A 20,895-nucleotide genomic window follows, 5' to 3' on the forward strand; every position below is an offset into this window, starting at 1 on the left:
TCGTTACTTCAGTAGAGACAACACAGATAAACATTAGCATTTTATATATACAGGGTGTGCCAATGGAAATTTCCACCCCAATTTTTCTCGTTTAAAATTAAAATTTGGAAAAACGCCCGGACACGTCGATTTATTTTTCAAGGGGGAAAAGAAAATATCATAAAATCACTTTTAGACCTACAACCCCCAAGGCGGGGGAGGCGCCACCCCTGAATTGTGTGAAAGGTCTTTCAATTCCCTTTTTAATGATATAGATGTCATGTACTTTCGTTCAGTAATTTTAGAGATTTATTGATTTAAAGTAGATTTTAATTTATCAGCTAAGTGGTGAAAAAATCGGTTTTTATTTTTTTTTCTCTCTTTGTATGTATTTTTTTGGCAAACTGTGTATTCTATATTTTGTATTTGAACTGATAGATATTAATATCATAAAATATGTTAAAAAACTTCAAAGCGGACATTGCCTACGTAGATATATAACAGAGAATGCGAAACGTATGGCCGGTAACATCGATATGGGCTTTAAATGCTGGAAATTTTTCGAGTTCGTCACATTCCCGTTGTAAAATTTCAATTATACTTTGCGTATTTTAAGCTGAAATTCCCTTGTTTGATTCGTTTAGAGTTGAAAAGCAATGGTGCATGAGAGTGATCAGAGTAACAATTAAAATAGACTTATTCAGTGATGAACCCCGAAACTGAATGCCACCTCTTCACTCTGTTGCCAATTTAGCGGTTTTCCCGCTAAATATAACGGTTTTTTTTCGGTTTAGCGTTTACAATTTTTTTGGCGGCCAACGTTTTTTTTTCTTTGAAATTTTTATATTTTTTTTCCGGAAATTTGTTTATAGCGCTTCGAGAGAATGCAATGTTGCCACCTCCTACGATATCCACATTCTGAATTCTAAAGTGGCACTATTAGCAACTGTTCCAACAATATTTCCTCCCTTATAATCCATATATGTTTTAATATGAATTTCATCCATGAGTAAAATCATATGTTTTTGGTGATCTTTTAAATATTTGTATACATTTTTGGCATATAGTAAAAAAGATTGTCTTTCTTCCAGAGTTGGGTCAGTGAGAAACGAATTACATATAGACTTTAGTGTATCAGGATGCGGCAATGTTAAAAATCCATGATTTCTTAAATACTTATATGCATGAGGACTGATTGTATTTAATATTGCACATAATATTAGGGTGTCGGCTGAATATCGATTTCTTTTTTTTAGATAAAGTTAATAGTTTTAATTGTTCACATAAAAAAGACACTGATGAACTATTATCTTCGTGTTTTAAATTATCTAAAATGCTGCAAACCTGATTAATTATATTATTGAAACTATTTGTTTTTTCCTCTTTTGATGTAGGTTGGGTACTCGATGGAAGATTTTCTAATTTTTCAATCTCATTTATTACTTCTGATAAATCATTAATATTATTTAAGGTAAAAGGTATTTTAAATTTATTTGTGTTTAAGGAAATAGCATGTTCATATAAATATGTGTGCAGTTTTAATTCGGAATCAATATTTATAGAATAAGTAATAATAGGATCTGGAGGTCTTTTTATTTTAAATAATAGAACTTCGTTTAAGTTACTAACTATTTTATGCCATTTTTCAGGAAGTATCCAACTATCAAAAATTTGTTTAAATTCATCGAAGTTTTTAAAAGTTGTTAATTTTTTATAGGTCTCCTATTCCTGTAGACTTTCTGTAAGCGCTTTTTGCAAATTTTGCTCTTGCATAATTGACTTTGCTTCTCTACTTTTTCGGTTGTTATCGGGTTTCGAAAGGTAAGAGGGACAATTTGGAAAAATTGTTGGAACAGAACCTGTTAAAAATGTTGGACGTTGTAAAGGTATATCGACAGTTTTACCTAAGGTTTTACCTGATTTCTCATCAAAATAAGTATTAAAAAATGTGATACTTCCTTTTGAAAAATGCTGCTCGCCTACCCATTGTTTCGAAAGTTGTTCGTCCTTTGGAAAGGCGAAAATATGGACACGTTTGTCGTCGGAATAATTACCACTGAACCCCGGAACACAACACTTATACGGCATGTTTACGGCACAATATCGAACACCAAACACTAAAAACTATCTAAAACCGTGTCAATACTGGAATTACAAACGAGGGCGGTCAAACGAAAAAAATCATCTGGCGCTCAGCAAAACCTCCTTACGGGTAAAATGATTGGTCCAATTCACGTGGGAGTTTTGAATCGGTACAACAGCATTCTGTCTTGCAAAATTCCTAAAGCGCGGCGGCGGTGGTGCCGGTTTGCTTCGGAAATACGATCGAACATAGTAAAAGCACAGTAAAAGATGAATGCCTACATACCAAGAAATGCAACCTTGCCCGTATTGGACAACCGGGACCTTCTTAATATCTAGGTGGTATTGATCCAAATCGTTTTTAAATCATTCTAATAGTCGATGTGTCAAGACTGGGCATCGAACAAGCGGAAATTCTGGTAATTGCTTGGTATTTCAAAATGTTGCCATCATTTTTTTTTAAATTCTCAAAGTGAAATAACTCGGTTATTATCAATTCATTTTAAAAATGGCAAAGAGAAAATATGTTTCTTTTGGCCAGATCTACCACTCCTAAAAATACTTGCACTTATTTCTGGGACACCCTGTATAAATACACCTTTCCTGTAAACCCGGTTTGAAATTGAAATAAATTTAAATTATGGTGTTTTGATTTTTTTTTTGGAAGATTTATACGGAGATATAGAATTCTTGAAATTCGATTATAGTTATCAGTACCATTAACAGGCTTAGTACTCGTACCGTACCGACTGCGTCCACTTTCTAAACCCCCATAGAAAATCGTCTGAAATCGGCTTAAGAAGACCCTCATCGTGCTACGTTTCGTCGTTGGCCTTTCTCCCTTCATCCTCCTGTTTATTGTCGTCGGAGGTCGACGGCGCTCGCCGATGATGGTGCCGGTACTACTCAGACTGCTCAGAGATAAGGACGGCGCCAGCCGAAGACGCTGTAAGTTTCGGCGGAATGTGGAAGGATTATATTATTGGGGTCCCCCATTTTTCGACAGGCTTCGAAAAAAAACGGCCCGCTGATAGGGCTAAGCCATAGCTAGTCCCAGAGCGATAATTAGACAGAGGCAGGGGTGCAACAATTCAGTTTTAAAAATAGATTTCATCGTCTAATGTTTTTAGTGTCTTGTCCTGGCGGGTTAAAAGATGCCCAAATCGTATTTTTAATCATATCTCAATTTTTTCAAACGGAACAAGGGTGACTCATTAGCATATTTGGAAAAAGCATTTTTTTACGAATAATTTGATACCACACACTTGGTATTTCGAGTCAAATTGTCGTTATGCATGAACCGCAGGTTACAATGGGGTCTTTCACTATATTTTGGAATTAGCATAATTGAATAAAGCAATTAATTCTAGAATTTTCTGCTATCTCACTTTCGAAAAATTTGAAGTCGTTCTTAAGAAAATATATAAAAACAAAAAAGCCGGAATACATTTCCCCAAGCCCTAACCTAACCTAACGTTTGGACAACAAAGTGATCCTATAAAAATCCGCACTTTATTTTTAATACGTCACACCTGGCATGTTGAAAAGCGGCAACACGGCGGGTCACCGATGCTGCCCCACCACACAAGGCTATTCAACCTTTTCCAATATGGCGGAGTTAGAAGTGCATTTATTTGGCGCGTATTTTAAAACCTGTTTTATTTCCAAATAGACATTTTTCACACAAATGTCGGGTTAGTTATAAAGTAATATTTCACTAATTTTATAATATACAGAGTTTAATTTCTCCCACATAAGTATGGAAATTTTTGTATTATTACTTTTATGAAAACATCAGTTAGTTACTTTTTTCTAAAAAGGTCTGCTTTCTCAGAAAATAGGTAGGTAGTGTACTAGTGTGTAAATATTCAAACTTGAGGTAGCATATATAAAGGGTGTTAAAATCATCTGAAAAAGAAAGCTAGATATGAAATATATAACAGAAAATAGCAATATAAACTAAATATTCAATTGCAAACACTTTACCTACCATAGTTTAGAATTTACTGCACGTTTGATAAATATATACTATTATGGACAGTATAGGAAGTTACTTGTCTTAGTAAAAGCCTTGGTAAATGCTCTTGAATTATAAACTACACTGGCTTGGGTCAAAATATGGAATATTTTTTTCTATGTTTTAAGCAGCATTACACAAATGGGAATAACTATTTTAGTTTTATAATCTAAATATTCAATTACAAACATTTTTTATATAGTTTTTATTTTGCACGTTTGAAAATCTTTACTATTAAATCCAGACAGTATAGGAACGAAACTTGTCTTAGTAAATTTTGTTTAATGATTGACGTTTCGACCATTTTAAACTACACTTCTTCAGAATCTATAATATACGTATATTTCTTTTTCTACGTTTTGGTAGCATTACAAAAATTATATATACATTTAAACTATAATAGGTAAGGATTGCTAAAAAATATAATATGTGTTTAAAGATTTTATATAAAAAAAAACTAAATACCTTTTATTAAACGTCATTCCTTTTTTGCATAGTTCTTTCAATAAAATTTTATAATCTGAACAAGATGGATTTAATAATAAATTCTGACGTATGTGAGGGGCAATTGTGCAACCTAAAAAAGACTTACATCCAGGCCATTTATATTTTCAAATGTGAAGGTCGTTGTCAATATCTTTCTGTGACCTTTTGGATGTAAAAAGCTTGACTATTCTCCCAATATTTTACTTATAGTAAGGTAAGTGTAAGCAGTAGCCATAACTACATCCTCACTAGGGTAACAGATGCTTTGGCCTTTGGCCTTTTTGAGGCATATTTAATGCACTCTTACCCGAGAACCACTAAGTAGGAGTGAATTATTCTTTCAATAGCTGTCAACCATTTTTTACGAAGGTCGTAATTTTTGAGGAATATAAAAGAAACCTTGGGACCCCCCTCTATAATTCCCGTGACAATTTGGAACAGAGCATGTAAAAGGTATGCTACAATAAAATGTTAATACCTACCCTTTTATACCTATCTTTTTGATTATTGTAAGTAACCATTATAAAGTACTATGCAGACTGGCGGTGAAGGCTTTTTACTCATTTAGGTGTAATATCTTGATTAGTTCTTACCTTTAAAATAACAATTCTTCCAATATTTTAGGCAGTACGCCACAAGCAGAAAAGTTTGAAGTTCCTATAGATGGAATGTCCTTTGGATTTTATTTACACTGTTATTTTATCACAATCATTTCCCATCAACCACTGCACGGAGTGAACACTATCTCTTTAAACAAACTGTGTTGCAGAAATATTTTACAAACATAGATAATTTTTTATTTCTTTGTACCTTTTCAACGTGGACCGATCAACATACTACCATCGCTTGACAGGTTAAAGCTGTTGTTAAAGGTAACGTCAATGCAAACCAAAATCGTCGCCATATATGATAAGTTTTTTGAAAGATATTTGATGTTGATTGGCCTTGAGTAATGTGCAGATGCTGGTCAAGGAAATCGTCAATGTTGCCAGTTGTTTAATCGGAAAACGGTTCTAATGTTCGCGTATTTTTAATAGTAGTAATCAATATAGGCTTACGTTATTTCAAAATTTTATGAAAAACCTATATTGGAAGTGATATGGTGTCATGGAACTATTTTTTTAATAAATTCATCTGAAAATAGTGTTCTATTTCAGATTTTATCCTTGAATTGGGTATATAATTTTTTGTGAAGGAGCCCATTATTTCAAATAAACCATTCTATTCAGAGTGCTAAAAAGATACCGAGGGTGCCATTTAAAAATCAAAAACTGTAGTCATTTCCCAAGCCCTAACCTAACCTAACGTTTGGACTACAAAGTGATCCTATAAGGGTTCCGTTTTTTCCTTTTGCGGTACCGAATTCTAAAAATAGAACTAGTAAAAGCATTTTCATTTTGTTTATTACGTGTTTTCGCATAGGAACTCATCGCACCGTTTAACTGAAAATTAAAGTCGCGTTCAATTAGCCGATCCAAACAAACCAACAGAATTAAGATTTCTGGGAAACGAGCAATCTAAAACGGTACCAGTCCGGCGACTTTGCTTAAAGGGCGACTTTAATAAATTCACTTTCCTCGATGACTGATGGCCGTGAAATATTATTTCAAACATGATGTCGGTTTTGAGTTGATGTCGGTCGCCAGTCTACGATGGTCGCAATGTCGACGGTTTATTTTTGTTCGATAGTTTCAGAAAAATCAATTGGGCTTATTTCCATACGTCATTTTGATGGAAAACGATTTAAAAAAGACATTGGCTAAAAACCGCCGGCGGTATTGTTGATGTATACAAAAAAGTCATTCAACCGGCGGTTAACTATTTTTATATCAGCAAAAGCGACTGCGACCATCGTACATATAGACGGCGCCGGCGTCCACTAAAACATTTCGGCCTGTAGAGGCCAGATTCCTACCTCTACCTATCTACGATAGTCGAGTCACCGCTTTCGCCGTTTCTCGCCGGACTGGTACCGATTCAGTGCGCGTACACCTTAAAACATTTCGGCCTGTAGAGGCCAGATTCCTACCTCTACCTATCTACGATAGTCGAGTCACCGCCTTCGCCGTTTCTCGCCGGACTGGTACCGATTCAGTGCGCGTACACCTTTAGGGTTCCGTTTTTTTTCTTTTGCGGTACCGAATCCTAAAAATAGAACTAGTAAAAGCATTTTCATTTTGTTTATTACGTGTTTTTACATAGGAACTCATCGCACCCTTTAATCAGGCGCATTAAAGTCAGCGTTCAATTAGACCGATCCAAACAAACCAACAAATATAGATCGGGAAAACGAGGAGATCTAAAACACTATAAATTTCCTCGGTTTATTTTGCTTAGCGCCAGCGGCTTTTAGCTTAATTCACTTTCCTCGATGACTGATGGCCGGATAAATATTATTTCTAAACATGTGTCGCTGTGTTGATGTCAGAAGTCGCCAGTTACTAAAAAGTTCACTCGACGGTTTATTTTTGTTCGATAGTTTCAGAAAAATCAATTCGGAAATATTTCCCGTCTTTTTTTGATGGAAACGATTTAAAAAAGACACTGGCTAAAAAACCGCCGGCGGTATTGTTGATGTATACAAAAAAAATACCGTCAACCGGCGGTATAATATTTTTATATCTGTAAATGCCGATAGAAAATTGAATTAATTTGTACCTGGTAGATAAATAATGCCATCCAACGGCGGCATATTGTCAGAAAAATCAATTGGGGAATATTTTTCTCGTCTTTCTTTTATGGAAACGATTTAAAAAAACACACTGGTTAAATAACCGCCGGCGGTATTGTTAATGTAAGTATACAAGAAAATACCGTCAACCAGCGGTATAATATTTTTATACCTATAAATATTGGTGGAAAATTGAATTAATTTGTCGTTGACGGCGGTATGAACTTAACCTGGTAGATAAATAATGCCGCCCAACGGCGGCATATTGGCAGAAAAATCAATTGGGAAATATTTCTTGTATTTTTTTGATGGAAACGATTTAAAAAACACACTGGCTAAACAACCGTCGGCGGTATTTTTAGGGTATATGAAAAATACCGTCAATCGGCGGTATAATATTTCTATATCTGTAAATACTGATGGACGGCGGTATGAATTGAACCTGTAGGCGGCATACTGTCATTTAAACATCAAATACTGCACCGAGAAAAACGAAAAAAAAAGAATGAAACCAAAGCAATCAAAATTTTGATTGCTAGAGCTATAACTAGGCATTAATTCTAACTTAACTTTAATGTTCGTTGATTTGTTATTTTGCATTTAACATGTCAAAAATGTTTATTTTTTTATGCAATAAAATATAGTTTTATTTTGACAACAGTACCTAATCACGGAACTTACGTTTGGAATAACAGTAATACATAAAATTTTCTAAAATAAGGGCGGTATTTTTATTTTTTAAAATATACCGGCGGTATCCTTTATATTATTTATAATTCATGTTAATAAATATGTAAGAATAACAATAACACATAAAATTTGCTAAAATAAAGGCGGTATTTCTGTTTTTAAAAAAATATACCGGCGGTATTCTTTATGTATTTAGCGGTATTCATGTTAACAAATAGGTAAAACCGTCTAATGGCGGTCTTTCTTTCGTCAATTTTCTATATCGCCGGCGGTATAATTTAGCCAATTTGTAAAAAATAATTAAACTGTTAAAATAGATCAAATCCGCCTCTAGTTAAAAAGGAATTAGGCGGTATCTCTGTCGGCGTTCTCCAGTTTTTTATCTGTAAAAACTAACTACTAACTTTTTTCGTTTTTTTTTCAGAAAAGTCGCGTAGATTGAGCCACTGCGTGGGCTGCGGTGGCCAAATCCACGACCAATACATTCTCAGGGTGGCTCCCGACCTTGAATGGCACGCGGCCTGTCTGAAATGTCAAGAGTGTCACATGTTCCTCGACGAGAGTTGTACGTGTTTCGTGAGAGACGGCAAAACGTACTGTAAAAGAGATTACGTCAAGTAAGTACCTATACCTGTAGTTATTAATGTGGAATATCATTATTATTAGAGGAAAATAACCAAATCATAGGAATATCATTTAGATTTTGTGTTATTATCAGTCATACAGTTGCACATGACTTAATAACTGTTTTCTGTTACATATATTAATATACAGGATGGTCCGAACTATATTCCGGAAACTTCGGCAGCATATTCTGCAGATAAAAATAAGTAAAAAAGTTTGCATAAATGTATGTCCTAAAATGCTTACTTTCGGAGATAGAGGGTGTAGAAGTTTCATTTTTATTTCGATTTTTTCCAAATAATTTCTGAAGTAACGTCAATATTTGGGTAAAAATTGGTGTCTGGTAGTTTTTGACATGAGAAATTTGATTTTGATGTCAATATGACTTCTACTTTGGGCGCCACCTATATATTTTTTAACTGGTTTGAAGAGTTGTAAGATTTAAAGCTTCCTTTTCGAGATACAGGGTGTTAAAGTTACTTAAAAAAGAAAAAAAAATTAAGATATTTAAAAGCTATTTAATCGATTTGGATATAACTTGACCCGTTTATAATACTTACTATGGGACTTAATTTGATGTAATTAGATTTAAGTTTACTGGCCAGGGGCGGCGGTGGGGCATCACTGTTAAATTATTTTAAAGGAAAAAATGGGCACGCCACTGCTTTTTTAGAAGTTAAATATTATTTTTGGATTTAGTAATTAAAAATATTATTTTTCTGCCTCCAGACTTTTTTGTCTATCTTGCTTACTTCTTGCGAAAAAAAATAAATTCTAATTGGTAATTAATATTATAATTGGTATTCTAATGGTACCCTGTATCTCGAAAAGGAAGCTTTAAATCTTACAAGTTGATATGAACTTTTTGTTTAATTTTTGCATGTTCTATCGTCTATTAAATTTTCCCGATTAAAATCTGAGACACCCTGTATATGCAATAATATTAATAATATTTTTATAGACAACCGATATCATTCACAGGGAAAAAATAATAGAAAAACGAGCCAACAGTGCGGAACCGGCATATCAAAACGTGACGCGTCACATGTCACACGTTAGGCAACTGTCACCGGAGAACTAATTTAGAGAAAGACTTGCACATGGACGTTTTTGCGTGTGGGGTCCGCCTCAGCACCGCTATCGGGTTATGTTGATTTAAACTCTAATGTTTTTCCTTTTGTGTTTTCCTCTGTGTGTTTATATGCGATTTGTTTTTCCTTGTTTTTTTTTCTCGTCAAACGATGCGTTTGTTTTTCTTTAGGATGGTAATAAACACCTGGTTTAGACCACCTGAGAAATGAATTTGTTGTTTAATATTATAAGTTCTGATTCAAAAAGCTTGATCATTCACAAAGTCATTCAAAAATACAATTAAAATTAAGAAAATATCAATATGAGGAAGATGCGAACAAGTTGCGACTAAATTTTTGGTTAATCAAAAATAATTTTACCTTGGAAAAATTCCATGCCAGTACACAAGGTGCTACAAATTCGGGGTAGAGGTGGGAATTCTAGTTCCTTGGTAGGTAAATGAAACATTCCCATAAAATATTCAAAGAACAAACTAGAAATCAAAAACAGTATCCACGACAATTTTCTGTGGTAATTACGCCGGCTGCGGCTGCGGCAATAGACAAGGCCGAATCCATCGTCGTTGCCTTGTATTATATCTCGGATCTGCCGAATGAATAAATTCCCGTGAACTAGTCTTTTGATTAGTTCCTCTAGGTCCGGATCCGATAATATACGGCTGGCATTACCTACTCCTGCCTAGCATCGATCGCGCTGACCGATCCGTACGTAAACCAGTCTTATTTATTTCCTCTAGTTCCTTTAGGTCCGGATCCGATTACATACGGCTGGCACTCCCCACTCCTGCCTAGCATCGTAATCACCGTCGTATAGTATTATACCTATATTCCTCACAGTCTCGGAATAGGTCTTGAGGAACTAGTTCTTTGAGAAACCGGAAACTGGTTCCTATCATTCTGGGGTCGGAATAGTTCATTGGAACTAGTTCGTTCACGAACTACACACCTCTAATTCGGGATACGAGCATTGGTATCTCGGAAACCGTAGTAGATGTAGATGTATCCGAAACAAAAAAAAATATTAAGTGTGTCATAGCATTGTACTAAGGAGACCGAGTTCTTTCAAAACCTGAAATAAAAAATGCAGGTCCGTATTTAAAATAAATAAATTTGCCTCTGTATCTCACAAATTATCAGCTAATTTGAAAATCTAAAAATACTATCAGGTAGCCCTAATTAAGTGACTAATAGAGAATGTGCAATTAGTTTTTTGATTTTCTAAAAATTAACGGCAGGAAAAAATAAAATTGATTTTCAAAAAAATCCATTTTTTCCAAAAAAACTCTGCAAACCTTGAAATTTTGAAAACTTTTTTGGTGGCATCTTGGTGAACATCCCAAAGCGCAACTTTGCCCTGATTTAACCATGTTCGTATCTAATACGGTTACCGAGATTCCAATGCTCGTACCCCGAATTTGTAGCACCCTGTATAGTAGACGCTTTCGTCGATGTAGATTATGAACTTGCAATAACAAATATACCTACTGAAGAGGATATAATTGCGCACACCGGTTAAACTGTACAGCTAGAAAACGATGTAGATGAAGAAGATAGAGAACAACTGCCGGAAAAAACATCTTCAACATTTGATAAAACGATTTTTGGAAAGTACTATAGGAGCAGAACAGAAGATCGTATTTTAAGTGCGTCTCTGGAAATAGAGACATATTTATAGCAAATTATACAGCTTCCCAAGTGGAAACCAACTTAAAGCTGAACTCAGGAAGTCTGGAAGCCTGGAATGGGAATTTTCCAACAGTCTAACACACTCGAAGAAATATCTATAAAAAAAATTCTTCTCATCAATAAGTGCGCCGAGCCGGCAACCATTTTTTCGATAAACTTTGGTACGACTGATATCTGAGATGGAGAACTAACATCTGTGAAACCGTCTCAAATACTGGCCTTTGACAAAGCCCTGAGACTGTATGGTGAGTTATAATTCAAGAAAGGGTGGACACAATAGATCTGTAAGATCGTGGTGATTTATCTACTCTAAGAGGATAATTTATTTAAAAAAATTAACGTAATTGAACAACTTTATTCTTTGTTTCAGATTATTCGGTACGAAATGCGACAAGTGCGGCAGTTCCTTCAGCAAGAACGACTTCGTGATGCGCGCCAAGAGCAAAATCTACCACATCGACTGTTTCCGGTGTTGCCACTGTGCGCGCCAACTTTGCCCCGGCGACGAATTCGCTCTGAGGGAAGGTGGCGCCCTCTACTGCAAGGAAGACCACGACGTCATCGAGGGCCAGAAGGGTGGGAGTGCCTCGGGTCCGGGAACGCCGCACGCAGGCGCGCAGGAGAGCAATAACAACACTAGTTTGAGTAACAATAACCATAGCAGTAATTCGACGGAGTTGGGGTGTATGAGTGGTGAGTACTGTTTTTTTATGTTGTTTTTTAAGCCTGGTTTATACTCTGGAAAATCCCGGTAACAAAAGTAACGGGAATTCCCGGTTCTTTTGAGACATCATCCCGGTTCCGAAAAGCAGCTCCGGTTCCGGAAACCCTAGTTTATACGGTACAAGTGTACTTGGATGACAACTCAGACCAAGTAACTTGAACAAGTAAATAAATGCCTTTATTGTCAAAAAATTTTACAATTTGTAGACAAAGGTAAAGTAAACAACCAAAAGAGAATACAAAACAAGTATACAAATTACATTGTCAGTCTTATTGTTTAAAATAAACATTTGTAAATGTTTACAATGTCAAAGAATAAAAAAATAAAAATAATATTCAAAAATATTTAGTAAGTTTATACTAAATATCAATGACCTCTAGATAAATTTACCTCGATGTCACTGGTAAATATAGTAATAGCAAACATTAGACCAGTGTTTACAAGATCAAATTCGATTATCAAAACATAAGTCATTTAAGGCGTAGAAAGCCTTGTCTAGTAAATAAGAGTTCAATGCTTTGCGAAATGAAGAAAATTATGTTATGGATTTGATTTCAAATGGTAAGTGATTGTGCATTTTTGTTCGAGTTGTATAATATTGAACTTTTAACTAACTCTGAGCGTGGGGTAGGTAGATAAAGATCTTGCTCCGCGTTCCTGAGTGGATAAGTGTAAGATGGCCTTTCTTGAGAAACTGATACATGCTTACGTATTAGGCATACGGATTCAAATATATATAAGGAAGGAAGAGTTAATATTTTTAATTTTTTAAAAAAGTCCTGGCAATGAGTTCTGCTGTTTAGTCCCAGTGAATACCGAACAGCTCTCTTCTGGAGCTTGAAAATGCCGTCAAATTGAGTCGCACAACACGTATCTACCCCAGAATGGAAGGGCATATCTGAGTTGCGACTCAAAAAGTGCATAATAAACAGTTCTAGCCACTGACAAGTTAAGCTCCTTAGAAACAGATCATAATGCAAAACAGGCAGAGCTTAATTTTTTCGACAAAGCCTCGATAAGCATTTCCCATTTCAGAGAATTGTCTACAACAAGCCCTAATAAGAATTTTACAGATTTTACGACGTCAATGGTGGTGTTGTTAAGTACAAAAGGCTGCAGCGAGTTTTTATACGACAAACCTTTAGTTTTAGAAATGTTGAGACTCAGGAGGTTCGAATCGCACCAAGATTTAATGGTGATTAAGTCAATTGATACAATTCTATGAAGTGCCGTGACGATTACACTTGGTTTAAGTTCTCGCTGGCACTTACTCGGTCGTAAGTCCTAAGAAATTTCTTCGGGTGTCTTAGACCGTTGGGGGATTCCCATTCCAGGTTTTAAGAGTTGCGCATTAAGTTGGTTTTTGCTTGAGAAGCAGAACGGTTCTGGTCCAGTTAGTGGAGTGTTCGCTCCTTTTCTAGTTCTTCTTCTTATCACGCCCTCTCTTGCCGAAGGTTGGCGATCCAAATGGCAATTGTGGCTCTGGAAACTGCAGCCCGGAAGATTTCCGCAGACGAGCGTTCAAACCATCTCCTTGAATCTTTTAGCCATGAGTTCTGGCGTCTTCCTACTGATCTTTTCCCTTGTACTTTGCCCTCTATTATGAGGCGCAGTATTTCGTATCTACCACCTCTCATCGCATGACCCAAGTATTGCATTTTTCTTTCCTTGATGGTGTTCAGTTTCTCTTTTTGTTTCTGCATGCACTGGAGTACTTCATCGTTGGTGATCCTTTGTACCCATGAGATTCGAAGCATCCGTCTGTACACATACATTTCGAAGGCTTCTATTCTCTTTTCGGTCTGTGAATCCAGTGTCCAGCTCTCACATCCATAGAATCACACAGAGAAGACGTAGCACCTGGCCATTTGAGATCTGAGTTTCGCACTGAGGTCTCGTCTTGTAAAAAATGATTTCATACTCAAGAAGATTTTTCTCGCTTGCTCAATTCTTGAATATATTTCTCTTTTCGGGTAGCACTGACTATTGATGTTAGTTCCTAAATACTTTATTGAGGTCACTTGTTCGATTGTTTGTCCCTTGACACGCAGGTGTGTTTTTATTGGAGTCTTAGAAAAGAGCAATAGTTTGGTCTTGGAGACATTGAGATGCAGTCCAAACATCTCACTATAGTGGACTACTTTTCTAGTTAGGTCGTACTTTTTCATTACCTTCTATCCCTTAATGGGCTGGCACTCAGAGTAGAAGGAACTAGCTGTCCACAAGCTACGTTTTATCTGCAGCACAAGCAAATCGTACGATAAGTTGTTGCGTCTGAACTGCGCTTAAGAGTCGCTTTAAATGTGTGTATAGCCCCTTTTTATGGTAGATTGTTGGAGTCTTTTTATAGTCACCGACACATCCAAACAGACAATAATTCCGTTCCTAAAAAAGCATCGTTTTTTTTCTTCTTTCAAAATAAATCTACGCTCATCTCGCTTAGTTTGTGTTTGCTTTCGCCGCCTCGGCATGAAAGGCCCGTCCGCACCGTGAATCGTTGTGTAAACACCAAAAACTTTCATTTTAAAAACGCCAATTAGCGGCCGCATTATCATGGCGGACCACACATAGCTACCGAGCAATAAAAAGTTTATATATATTTCGGTAAGAGCGCATCAAGACGCTAATTTCTTAAATGTTTAACTTTATTTTTCTGTATTTCGTATTTTTTTTTAATTTCCATTATTGGTCAACCATCAACAAAACACCTGTTATACTCTGTGTTTTTTTTCTCAAGTAAGATTTCGACATACGATGTCAAAAGAAAAGCAAATGACGTCCATACCAATCTGTTTATTTTACTAAAAAATGTTTCTAATATTTTTTACGTTATCTATGGATTATTAACTCCTTTGAATAAGAAGACTAAGGAAGGAGCATATCAAAAATCTTAGGTACACCGCGATGGGACTCAAATATGGCCGACTTAAATTCCGGTTTATCAGTGTCGTTCTAATTTTATTTAAAAAATGTAAAACTATGATGTAGGGTAGACGTGGGGTAGACTGAATAATTTGTTGTTTTATTTTACGTTGTGAATAAATGTTGGTAGTTATTAAAATTGTTATAAAAAATATATAATTCTAATAAAAATAGATAAGTTATAATAAGTATTTATTACAACAAACATCCGATACGCTACTGAAGCAGGTAAGTCAAATTAACGTATCTAAATTCTTTGACATCTAATCTTTGACAAGTAATAAATAAAAGCTAAAATGCAAGAAAAATATATAATTTAGTTAATTTAAGTGAATTTCATAAATGATCGGTTTACTACACGTATGTATATTATATAGTCACTTACTAGCGAAAGTTGTTCCATTATTTCACTCGATTTTTGCCGAGATCTAGCGCACGCTACACAACCAACTATTTTAGAGTCTTTTTCGATAAATCGCGATACTGTCACTGTTAATTTAAGTTTTGGCACAATTTCCATCAAGATTTAGTACCTTTGTACTACTATCAGTAGTAGAATAAATAATAAATAACATAAAATAAGCTCCGTAAAGACTGACAAATCCACAAAATTTCAAATCAAATTCAAATGTGTCAAATGAATCGGCAAACAGAACTGTCAAGGATCCCCACCCTAGAGTGCTTTTATGGCGCTTTTTCCGCCCACCATGCATGAATACATGGATAGCATTATGCTCCTTCCTTAGTCTTCTTATTCAAAGATTAACTCTTACTGTTATTAACCAGTTTTTAACCAGTTACGCCGATGCGTATGAACTCGCCTTTAGATTTTTGAGGCTTGTCAAAGTCTTGCCATTATAGCTTATAATTATATGTCAACTTATGTCAAATACCCTGCGTTTTGGAAGATGCATGCATTTTGATTCTCGTATTTTGTGTCTTTTGAAGTCAAGTGGAGGAAAAATCGATGGAAAATTAAATGTAGACTCAGAACACGGTTTATAGTTAATACTCGCTGCCCAGACAGAAAGGGCCATCAATAAAGTTTGTATACCATCTCATCGTAGATAAGTACACCTCATATATGGTACAAGGATCGTACTAAACGTATACTAAAAACTGGAGTAGCTGTAAAATATCGACATCACACGATAGGTAAATAATGGATTTTCGTACTGTAGAAAAATAATATCAAAGGGTACTGGTTTAAATAAATTAAGATTAAAGTATTAATCAACTTTTAGGGTATAAAGTTTGGTTATTATTAATAGAATAGTTTTTTTATTTATTCCTGTGGAATACTACAAATTTGTATTTGTACATAAGTTATATTGATAAATATATACATAACTAGCGTGTAACAGCGACTTCGTTCGCGTCGAATTAATCATTTGTAATGGTGATGATAAAGCAAAGCAAGAAAATATCCATTAACATACAAACTTTTTCCAAAAACGTTTGCCAAAAATCAGCTTTAAACGTCAAGCAGTTTAAGCAGAATCGTGATTACTCAATGGTCATATTTTATGAAACACCCTGTATAAATTTATAAAAAATCTTAAAATATGTAAAACAACAAAATAAAATATACGTGTTTAAGAGTTTTTTCCGAAAAACTCAGCGGTTTTAAATAAAAAATATTTAATATTTGAGGGATAGTTTCACCCCCTTAGAATTCGAGTTTCGAAAAATCCCTTCTTGTCGAACCTTTACACCCTAAAGTCAATCTGTTTTCCAAAAATCAGCTTTTTACGTCAAGCACTTTAAGCAGGATCGTGATTAATCAATTACCAGGTTTTTCGAAACACCCTGTATACATTTTTAAAAAATCTTAAAATATGTAAAAAAACAAAATAAAATATACGTGTTTAAGCGTTTTTTCGGAAACTTGACCGTTTTTTAAATAAAAAAAATATTGTAATATTTGAAGGGTGGTTTCACCCTCTTGGAACTGGAATTTCGAAAAATCCCTTCTTATCGAACCTCTACACCCTAGAATCAACCTGTATGCCAAAATTGAGCTTCTTACGTTGAGTGGTTTGAGCAGGATCGTGATTAATCAGTATGTCAGTCACTTAAGGATTTTATATTATATTAGTATAGATAAGGAAATTTGGCACTCTATTTGTTCTAATGTCGATGGCGTGGGACCTCTATTATTCGAGCAAATATCGAAAACAGAAAAAGGCATCGACGGGCCGGAAAAAACCTTAGCTTCGGCAGAACAAATAGAAAGGAAATTAGAATAAACGAAGAGCGGCTAAAGTGTTTGTTTATTGCGGTTTGTTTGATTTGAGCCTTATAGACCAAAAGCCTTTTACCGACCGACGATAGATCGAAAAACAATACTTGTATAGTTCCAATGTCAACATAAAAAAGAAGAAAAAATAAGAGAAGGTAAAAATCTAAACGGTGAAAGGTTCGAATTTCGTCATATCTCGATCACCTTTTTTGGTAAAATTTGTGAAGAAACAAACAAAAAAAAATAAAAAATCGGTTCCCAGAAATAAAAAAATAAAGAATTAGTAAGTGCCTAAAATTTCTCTTCAAATTAGTTTAAAAAAGAGAATAGCGTTTTTTTTTGCCAAAAATATTCGGAATTTTTAATTTTTTAGGTTGGCATTTTTAGATACCTACATTCGATACCAATTAAACTTTTAGTAACGTAATCGAGGGCGCAATTTTTAAATTCATTATTGCCAACCATGGACATATTCGGCGCCGGGCCGACTAAACGTAGGATTTCCTAACTGCGTCGAGACGCATGCGTCTGACGTGTGCGTTTTTAGATGCGTTGAACGCGCTGCGGCAAACGCACCAGGTTGTGTTTTTCTATCAGCGTTTCATATTAAAATAATGTTCTGGAAAAAAATATTTTAAAATAGATTTTTAAGTTTTGAAGGTTTTGAAATAAGGGACCACTTCTCAAAACCTATTTTAACAGTCCTCTAGGAAGTGTGGCATGCAAGAAGCAAATGGTATCAAGATTACGTTCTTAAAATTGTGTAGATTCAAAAAACATTCCGTATACTTTATATATACGGATAGTTATACGCATGCGTCGAACGCATACGTTCCGACGCATGCGATAAACGCGAGGTACTGGTTCAGTGCAATTATGTACAACTGATTTTCTATGTGAGCGTCTGACGCTTCAGTGTCCGGCAATCGCATGCGGTTATCGCATGACTACCCTCGAGAGGAGTCTAGACGCACATGCTTTGCCAATAGAAAAGTAACTATTTTGTCACATCTTTAATTAAATTTTGTTAAATAAATTAATGTTTTTATACTATAAATATCTTTTTTTCCCTAATTTCCTACGAACTGATATATGACGAGCAATCTATTAAATTACTGTGAGATTATATGCCTCGATCACATATTGGTGCAGATTATTTTAACTCAAACAAATAATAACGCAAACTATACATTGATGCGGATTGTCTATGAACTCTTTCTGAAGGTCACAGAAACCGAAACGCGGAATTCGGTGTTCTTTCGCATCTGTTATAGTTAATTTGTGGTATTGTAGCTAAACGATTAGATTTTTACAAATTGTAAGTTTTGGGTTCGTTGAAGGACTATTAGAGCTACAATTTAAAAATATTTTTACAAAAAACTTCGTTAAAGGCCTATTTTCTTGGATTATTAAATATTATTTAATGATAAAAGAAATGAGTGGTGAGTGGATATTATTAAACAACATAGGGTTGAATACAGAGGGTTTGGAATATGGATAAGGGCGGTATTACCGGAATTAGGCGAAGATTTGCGAGGTGTGAAACGCTGGTCAGTAGGGTTTAGGGTCTGGAACCTTTGAGCATTTTAAATCAAAAGGATTTCAATTTGTACAGGCGTATGTCCGGTATATGTAGATTACGCAGGGCTCTCCCGAAACATCCCGGATTCCCAAATGGGAATAACATGGGAAGTCTAAATGGGGATATTTATGCTTAAAAGCATTTTGGACAACAAAATAATTTTTCTTTACAGCATCAATCTTTTCATTTTTCTTTAAACCGCTCTCATTGAAAAAAATACCGAAAAGTTTTTAAATCGTCAATTTTCAAAGTAATTATTGCTTATATTGTGAGTTAATTTAAATTTAATTTACTCAAAGCCGTGATAATTGTAAAAAAGTAGCATTAAAAACTTAAAAAGCTGAGTGACCTGCAAAAATAATCGTGGATCGTGGCATAACGTCGGTTTCCAATGTTTCATAAGTATTTCATACATGTTCTTATATAAAATAAAGTGTCTTATATGCAACGCACTGTATTTTATTTAAAAAAAATAAAAGTAAATAATAATAAATTTAAATAAACAATATTTGGCGACATAATTCTGAAGAAAGCCGAACGGCTCCGAAATTATCAATGCTTTATTAAAAAGCTTTGGAGGCCTTATGGGCACTTTCCAATCTAAACTTGTTTCTTTTATCTGTGAACTAGCCTTTGTAAAACCGTCTCAGATTTTGGCTTTTGTCAAGCTGAGACTGAGCTGCTTTTGTAGCACTGAGACTGTATGATGAGTTAAAGCTCAAGAAAGGAGGACACCATAGATCGGTAAGGTCAGGGCCGGCGGAAAAGCCGGGCGATCCGGGCGACCGCCCGGGGCGCCGAATGTGAGGGGCGCCACGCCAGCAACTAAAATATTAAAAAAAAAAATGTTCGTGGTATTATACTTATAACTAAAAAGCTATCAACTTTTTGTAAATAACCCTTCTTTCTATAATTCTTGTTTTTATAAATTTTCTCTAAACAAACTGTTTTGGGTCGAGAGCCAACAAAATTGACAGTTTTAGACTGCTTGTTGCTCAAAATTGCACTTTGTCTACTACCCACACCCTTTATTTGTTAATGGCTGATCTGCCCAAAAATTATATGAGACAAATATTCATTCGCCAGAAGCTAAATAGGATCCCGATATCCCTATTATCAAAAAAAAGCTTGTAAGTTTACCTCATTAATTTATTAACAGTAGTGGGAAAAATATCAATCTTTTGGTGATTTTGAATTTTCTGGATTGAATATGTAGTAATACATGGTAAATGGTAGCAGAATCGTAGAAATTTCTCATTAAAGCAAGACAAATGAATGCATCTCAAATCTCAAACACTGCCTCATTTTGAAGCCGACAAAACTGTATCTGATCATACCTATACTGATTCTGCACGAAATAATTGATTGTGAAAAAGAAAAGAAATTTTTCTTAAATTCTTATAGAAAAATAATGCCAATTGCTTTATATATATTGCCATTTATATACCGAGTGCGTCTCAAAACTGGCTCACTCTTATTTTTTCAGATGAAAAAACGAGATTTGGTATGTTAGTATACGACATAAATTAGGATTAATTGACGTATTCAATTGTTTTTGATCACTTCCTCTTCCACCGGAAATTAATAAAATTTTTGATTTTTAAATCAACCGCTGTATATTTCTACTTTATGCTTTGAATAAGAAGACTAAGGAAGGAGCATAATGCTATCCATGTATTCATGCATGGTGGGCGGAAAAGCCACCATAAAAGCTCTCTAGGGTGGGGATCCTTGACAGTTCTGTTTGACGATTCATTTGACACATTGGAATTTGATTTGAAATTTTGTGGATTTGTCAGTCTTTACGGAGCTTATTTTATGTTATTTATTATTTATTCTACTACTGATAGTTGTATAAAGGTAGTAAATCTAGATGGAAATTGTGGCAGAACTTAAATTAACAGTGACACTATCGCGATTTATCGAAAAAGACTCTAAAATAGTTGGTTGTGTAGCGTGCGGTAGATCTCGGCAAAAATTGAGTGAAATAATGGAACAACTTTTCGCTAGTAAGTGACTATATAATATACATACGTGTAGTAAACCGATCATTTATGAAATTCACTTAAATTAACTAAATTATATATTTTTCTTGCATT

The 20,895-nt window shown here is 34.9% G+C and overlaps 1 protein-coding gene across 1 annotated transcript in view; it reads left to right on the top strand.

Moving 5' to 3' along the window:
- The window catches only part of LOC115884914 (insulin gene enhancer protein ISL-1), a 65,880-nt gene that overhangs the window by 28,587 nt on the left and 16,398 nt on the right, over positions 1-20,895 (top strand). Inside the window, 2 exon segments of the mRNA XM_030903639.1 lie at positions 8,350-8,542; positions 11,697-12,019. Of these exon segments, the coding sequence (XP_030759499.1) occupies positions 8,350-8,542; positions 11,697-12,019 (516 nt within the window).

This window comes from Sitophilus oryzae, unplaced genomic scaffold (genome assembly GCF_002938485.1).
Source record: "Sitophilus oryzae breed Bouriz unplaced genomic scaffold, Soryzae_2.0 scaffold_358_pilon_pilon, whole genome shotgun sequence".
Classification (NCBI taxonomy): Eukaryota; Metazoa; Arthropoda; class Insecta; order Coleoptera; family Curculionidae; genus Sitophilus; species Sitophilus oryzae.